The 7,611-nt window shown below is 46.2% G+C and overlaps 1 protein-coding gene across 13 annotated transcripts in view; it reads right to left on the bottom strand.

Moving 5' to 3' along the window:
* EPHA5 (EPH receptor A5) overlaps nt 1–7,052 on the bottom strand; it is a 400,471-nt gene extending 393,419 nt beyond the window's left edge. For 3 of the 13 annotated variants that reach the window (XM_043513203.1, XM_043513195.1, XM_038399083.2), the window contains exon 1: nt 6,299–7,037. In XM_043513203.1, coding sequence (XP_043369138.1) covers nt 6,299–6,431 — 133 coding nt within the window. In that variant the 5' untranslated portion in view covers nt 6,432–7,037. Of the gene's footprint in view, nt 1–6,298 lie in introns of all 13 variants that reach the window. The other 10 variants (XM_043513198.1, XM_043513199.1, XM_043513202.1 and 7 more) reach the window with 5 other exon arrangements.
* Nucleotides 7,053–7,611: the final 559 nt, after the last annotated feature.

A 7,611-nucleotide genomic window follows, 5' to 3' on the forward strand; every position in this document is an offset into this window, starting at 1 on the left:
TTCAGAGAATTAAAATATTCGTAAAAGCATTTTGCAATCCATACAAAATATAATTACAGAAACACATCCTTGGCTGACCTAAAATTTAATTTTATTATTTGCACCACACAAAGGAAATTGAAGGCATGCAGATGAATAGTATATTATGGTTTTAAATGTTACATAAGAAGGGATGAGGGCCAACCATACTAACTCTGCAGTTTCCCACTGGGAATACCTGTCAGTTTATTCAACTGTAACTTCATTCGCAAATAGCTGCTTTATACATCAAATCATGGTGTCAACGTGTATGATACTGTAGGAGGAAGGTCTGTCAATGTTTCTATTATAAGATGCTTTGCCTATTTACATATATTTATAGGCATTGTGATAACATGCTTTAAGATGTAACTTGGCTTAGATGCAGTCTTGGGGTCAACTGTTATGTATTTTTAAAAATACATAATACATCATTCATAAGTTGCCTCATTTTAAAGTCATATTTAAAAGCTATGTTTCAATTGCTTTTTGTATATTTAAAGCAAAAAAAGATTTGATTTAAAACTGAAACTGGTATTTGATTCTTATTAAACAGGGTATAAATGCTTTGAATATTTTGAAAAGAAAAAGCTAAAACTGACAGAGATGTTTAAAGACCTGATTCTGAAAACCCTATTTCCTCTGACTACTCCTTACTCATATCAGTGGTCCCACTGAACTCAAATTAAAGTCAACAGGATTACTTGCATGAGCAAAGATTATTCTTGTAAATCAATGCGCAGGATTGGGCCCAAAATTTTTACTGTGGAAAGAAATAAAAAAAAACCCTGTTCCAATGCCATCCACTTAAGAGTATATAACTTTTAAAAGCTTGTAATATGTACTTTATTAATAGACTGGAATGGCTCCAAAGTTAAATATCTATTTTTACACAACACACATTACAATATCACCAGCTTGCATAGTTTCCCAATCTATAGCATTGTTAAAATAATGTAAGAGCTGTCTGACTATGTGATTTATGAAGCTGAGACTGTACTGGTTATGTAAGTAATACCTTTTTAAGAAACCTGGTTACATCCTTTCTTTTACCAAATAAACTGGAATAGCTTCAAATGGAAGTATATAATACAGATTTAGGTTGCTTTTTAACGCTCATTAAAAGACAGTTCTAACTGGTTAAATACATATGTTTTGATAACATACCCAAATATATATTTACCCAATGGGCCAGGTCAGTGGGAGTTCTGCCACTATCAGATAAATACATACGCCATTAAGACATTAGAACAGCTAGTACCATTCCCGTCTCTGGAGTAAGCAATCTGCATTTTATAACCTTCATCTAACTCTGCCTGTTCCCGCTGTCCCTATAAATAAATAAATAAATTTAAACTATAAATGAATCAATTAAATAAATCCAGCCAGATAAATCCTCCAAACTATAGTTAGTTAAAACGGACAAATCCCTGGAAATTCCAAGTTAACCCTATTACTCTGTTCTTAAATTACTGAAATAACGGACAGAGATAAGTTAAGGATGAAGAGTTGACCTTAATCTTGAATTTTCTACTTTTGTCTGTTTAAGCCACATTGTCATTATTTCAAAGAAGTGGTTTTGTTTTTTTTCTTTTCATTTGTTTAACAATCTACTTAGCAGTTTTCACAGTACTGTCGGATCATAACTTATTTCTGCTGAATAGTTCTAATGTATTCTTTATTTTTAGTGGTAATTATGCAAATAAGATAGCTGTGATATATTATTAAAAACAATCAGAAAATACACACACAAGTCTTTTGAAAATCTGCCCATAAAACTCTTTAATGTCAACTGGGTTATTTCCAAATGAGAGCTGAAAATCAATCCAAATTTACAGAAAACAGGAACCAAACCATTCCTTTAAAAAAAAAAAAAAAAAAAAAAAAAAAAAAAAAAAAAAAAAAAGCCAAGTCACTTCCAAAAACCTTAAAGCTTATGACAGAATTTAAATTGTGTGCACTTTTACCATTAAGGATGTGCAAGAAATAAAGTCGAATACAATGCAGTCCCTAATGTCAAGTAATGGTTCAGAAGTTACTGCCAAGGGGAAAAAGGAGGAGATTATGTTCCTGTGTGGGCTGTATCTATTTGGGTTCATATTCTGTGCCTCTCAACATGGTATCTCAATCATGTAGCAACTCTGGCATCAAGCAGCTTCCAGAAAAACGTAACTCAGGCAATTACTGTGTTAACATTGTTGTCTTACAGCCTCAGGCAACATATTTCTGATTAATTGCTATCAGTATTCTTTGCTGTGCAAAATAACTCCAGCCCAGTATATTCATTCAGTCAATAAAAATAAAACATGCATGACTGTAACTCAGGGGAAGTCATTTCTCTAAGGATATGTCACGGGTAATGCATTTAATGTAAAGGACTGCTTTTGAAATACTGGCCTTTGAATAGTCTCAATAGAGTTGAATTTCTGATTGTATATTATTAGAAGGGGAAAAATACAAATAATAGGATTTTAACTTGTGAAATTTGCAAAGGAGTTCAATAGTAATAGTTACACGATGACTCACAGATGCCATTGTACTGAGCCCTCTTCCTTTACTGCATGTTATAGATTAAGATATAGTATGACAGCTACTAAAATGGTTTTCTGCTTATAACAGAAACTGTGGCCAAATTTTTTAAATCAGGAGTCTACTTTTATCCTCCTAAACCCATATTTAGGCATATTAGAAAGTGTGTTTAGCACCCAAACAGTTCCTGTTGAAAACAATGGAAGTTGTTGGCTGCTCAGCTATTTTGCTCAAATATGGATTTAGGAGCCTAATTATTATTTTTTTTTATTTGGCCTATATTTCAAACAAAATTTTCACAAACCCTTCCACCTCTATAGTGATGCCTAACACGATCCACAGTGCGTGGAATGGATTTCACATCTCCTACCTAGCAATACCACTGCAGTTAAAACAAAAGTTCAGTTTAACTCAGTACTAACATTTGATTCATCAGATATGTGGAAATAAAATTCTCACAATTGTTACTGGAAAATAAAAGCTATTACGTTAACACAGCCAAGTGGTACACGTTCTTTGCTGACCAAGTTCTTTTTTAGGCACAGCAGAAACAAAATTACAAAGGAAACAAAACAAACAAACAAAAAAAGGAAAATTTGACTAACTTTTTTATCCTCCCATCTTCAAGAAGTCCAATCCCTCCTCCCCACAGTTAGCTACAAATAAACCTATGATCTCACAGCTAGTGTAAATTTTCAAATCTCTATTGAAGTCAACTGAGCTAGGGATGGCAATTCACACCAGCTGAGGTTCTGTCCCCCAGAATGCACCTTGAATGCTGAGAGAAACAACACTGAACTTTTCAAAATCAAACTGTTGACAAGTGTCAACAGCATATGGCACAGGGACTTTAGCAACTGAGGCTCTAATGAATTAGCCTTGATTCACTGCAGGGTGAATCATTTTCAAAGTAGAACTGTTCAGCAGTAATTGGCCAAGAAGCCATGCTGTGAAAAGCACTTGTCAGATAATGCTTGTTTACAAATGAATCTACAAATGGTAGAGTGGCTGTTATTGAATAAGTTCAGGTCCACCTCTAGACTTCACTTCCTGCCCTGGGCTTATGAAAAGCATAAAAGTTGAAGACTGTGAATAAAAGGGGGAAGAGAGTGAGAGGGTATAAAGCCAACCCATGTGTTGTCAATACTTATTGTAATATTCCCCCATCTCTTCTTTCTCTGAAGAACTCACTAAACCATGTAACAAGGCAATTTCGTTTAAAAAATTCCAGTATTCTGTCATACAATAGAGGCCCAATCCTGCAAGTTTTTGTTCACAAGTGGCCTTTACTCACTTGCAGCCGTCCCTTTGACTCCAGTGGGACATACTCACATGCGTAAGGACCATGTGTGAGTAAGAGATTGAAGGTGCAAAGTGTCTGTCTCTGTTTATTAATAGATCAGTGCAAATCATGATAAACCGGAACAAAACAACATACTCCCAACTTAGAAACTGTTCATATAAACGCCCAGTGAGTAGCTTACTCTTGAGAGCAATCCAACTGACTTTACTGGAGTGAGTAGTCCCAATGAAGTTATTCACAAGCATGGATGTGTTTGCAGACTGGATCCATAATGACTGATTTGTAGAAGAGAAATCTAAGGAAACACTCACCCTCCCCTAATCTATGCATCCTCTAGCCCTGAGCACTCCATAACTTCACAGCCACTGGAATGCATTTGTCCCTTCCTCTGTATATTTTTCTGTGATTTGCATTAATCCCATTTTCTAAAATATATTATGACAAGCTATTTACCTCAGGCCACAGCTTTGAAACCTCACTGTGCCTTTTCCCCTCCTCCCCCCTTGTAGGAATTTCACTAATAAATCACTGTGGGTAATAAGCTTGGCTTATAAACAGGCTTCTTGGCCTGAAAGTTTGTGTATTACAACCTGCATGTGGATCCAAAAAACAACAAAACCCCTCAATATGATTTACCTTGTTGATAAAAAAAAAAAAAACCCAAAACTGAAAAACAGGTTTAAGAAAACCTGGAAAGAATCCCTGCCAATCGGAAAACCATGTCATATGTCTTTACATATTGACTTCAAGCAGATGAAACTTTTAAATTGCCAGCAATAATTAGCACAAGTATCCATTCCGCTTGTTGCAACGGGGTAACAATTCTTATATTCTCATTTCTCCGAGGTATTTTTTTTCCTTCTTTCACAAAGCACCTTTTTTAAAAAAAGTAAATAAACGTTGGACAGCATTTGAAATGCGCCAGAAATAAATAAATATCTTTAGGGGACAAAGATATTTCCTATTTCCATCCTCTCTCCTCTTGGGCATGTTTAGCTTTAATTTGGGTTTGGATTTTTGTTGTACTGCTCCTCTTGCTCTGTTTAGGCGCTGGGGTCTCAGAGCCTTACTCGGGGGCTAATTCCTGGGCTCTGGAGCTGGGGTAATTTAGATGCGACACTAAAGAGAGATTTTAAGCCTCTGGCTGGAAACATACAATCCAGACCAAGCCCACAACACAAAACATACAGTGCAACCACACAAACCTAACGGCAAATACGCACACACACACAGCACAGCAAACACACACACAGCACAACCCAATCCAAATACAGGCACAGCACAACACAAAACACACTCCGAACCCCGATACACAGCATCCAGCCCGACACACATACACACACAATCAAACACAAAATACCCATACAGCGTCACACAAAAGACAAGACATGCACGCAACCGCCCACACCCCGTGTGATACAAACGCACACGCCACCGCAGCGGGACACAGACACGCCACCCCGGGCTTGCACCCCTGCCCCACCACACGCGCCCCACCGCGCACAGGGGCGCCAGGCTTGAGCCGCCTGCCTGAGCCGCCCAGAGCCCTGCAGCCCCCCGGGGCGCCCCGCGACTCCCCGCCGCAGCCGCTCAGCGGGGCAGTGGGCTGCCCGCCCCGGGAGCCTGCTGCGGGGAAGAGCGGAGCGAGCCTCGGGGAGCCTCGGGGGGGGGGGTTGGACACGGGGCGGGGGGCAGGGCGGGTTGTGGGCACGGTCAGGACGCTGGGGGGGGGCCGTAGGGGGAAGCTGTGGGGGGACCCGGGGAGCGGAGGGGCAGGGCGGGTTGTGGGCATGGGGCAGGGCGCTGGGGGGGGGGCGTAGGGGGGCTGGTGAATGGAGTTATGGGGGCACCCGGGGAGCGGAGCGGCAGGGCGGGTTGTGGGCACGGTCAGGGCGCTGGGGGGGGGGGACGGTAGGGTGCTGGGGAAGGGAGCTATGGGGGGACCCGGGGAGCGGAGGGGCAGAGCAGGTTGTGGGCACGGGGCCGGGCGCTGTGTGTGTCTTGGAGGCTAGGGAAAGGGAGTTATGGGGGGACCCGGGCAGCTGAGGGGCAGGGCGCTGTGAGTGTCTGGGGGGCGGTGGGGCGCTGGGGGAAGGGAACTATGGGGGGACCCGGGGAATGGAGGGTCATGGCGAGTTATGGGCACGGGGCGGAGGGGACCTGGAGACGGCGAGGGGTAGGGTAGGGAGCCGTGGCCAGGAGGCTGTGAGGGGCACGGGGGCTGGACAGCGGGACCAGGGGGCTGGAGAGCACGACAGGGGCGCAGTCGCCCGCCCCCCGGCAGCGGACCAGCTGCTCCCCCTGGCACAGGGCGCGGAGTCGGGCAGCGGGGGGATGCTCCAGCCCCTTCCCACCAGCCCAGCGCGAGAGAGAGCCCGAGTCATTCCCCGGCTCCCGCGGCGGCGAGCAGCCCCGGGGCAGGGTCCCCCGCTCCCCGGCGCCTCTCACCTTCGTTGCTGGGGCTGGCCAGCAGGCTCCGCAGCGCCCCGCACAGCAGGAGGCACGTCCAGAGGGGAGCCGGGGAGCCGCCGCGGCTCCAGCCGAGCCCCGCTGCCCCTGCCCGGGCGCCCGAGCCCCGCATCCTCCTCCGCAGCCGGTGCCGTCGCCTGCCTGCGCGCTCCGCTCCCCTAGCGCATGGGTGCGCGCCGGCGGGCCAGGGCTCTCCGCGCTCCCCGCTCCGGAGCTGGGGCAGCCGCGCTCTGCCCCACTCGGGCTGCGCTCCCGAGCCCAGCAACGCGCGCTGGGGCGGGGGCGGGGGGCAGCCCCGGCCGGCGCTGGAGGCTTGGCGAGGGGGCAGCCGCGGGAGGAGGAGGGAGATGGAGATGGAGATGGAGAGGTGCGCCCTAGATGGACCGAGCGCCTGAATCTGCACCGGCTGCCGCTGCTGCGCGCTTGTGTGTGTGTGAATCCGCCCCCGTCCTCGCCCGACCCGCTCCGCTCTACGTGCCAGCGGGGATGAGCCGCGCCACGGAGCTTCCCTGCCCGGCTGCTGGGAGCAGCCGGCCACCTAGCCGCGAAGTGGGGCTCGGCCCGCCCCCGGAGCGCCAGGGAGACGCGGGAAGGAGAATGAGGGGCCAGCTAAGACGCCACACAGCCCGTGCCTCCGCTCTGGGCCCCTGAGCGTTGGAGCTGGAAGGATGCCCGGTGCCCACAGCCCATCCTCCCAAGCAACTCCCTTCCGCGCACACACCGCAGGGAGGAGGCCGTGCCTGGGACCCTCCCTCCTCACCCTGCACCTTTCCCCTCCCCGGGATCGTTGAGCTGGGAGAACGGGACTTTCCAGCTCCCTGCAGAACCCCCTTGGGTTTCTGAGGAGTGGGGAGTCGGCGATAGGCTTTGCTGGCGTGGATCTATTTGGTATTTAAAGTACCTTTTATTGATTGCTTGTTCGTGTCACTGTATTTGATATTCAGCTTATTATTTTGTGTCATGCCAGGAGTAATCACCTTCACGAAAGGACTGGAGAGAGTTGGCTAGCTGGTCTACGTGAAATAAGTGTACAGTATGGGCGAAAAGCCTGAGCCTATGGAAGTGAATGAGAGTGTTGTCCCTGACTCCAGTGGGAGTGGGGTGTTCAGAGTAACCTTTAGGCAAGTGGCCTCCTCATGCCAGCAATGGCATTGTCTTCAAGTACAAAAAGAAAAGGAGGACTTGTGGCACCTTAGAGACTAACAAATTCATTTGAGCATAAGCTTTCGTGAGCTACAGCTCACTTCATCGGATGCATGGAATTCACTGAATGCATCCGATGAAGTGAGCTG

The sequence above is a fragment of the Dermochelys coriacea genome, chromosome 4, assembly GCF_009764565.3.
Source record: "Dermochelys coriacea isolate rDerCor1 chromosome 4, rDerCor1.pri.v4, whole genome shotgun sequence".
Taxonomy (NCBI): Eukaryota; Metazoa; Chordata; order Testudines; family Dermochelyidae; genus Dermochelys; species Dermochelys coriacea.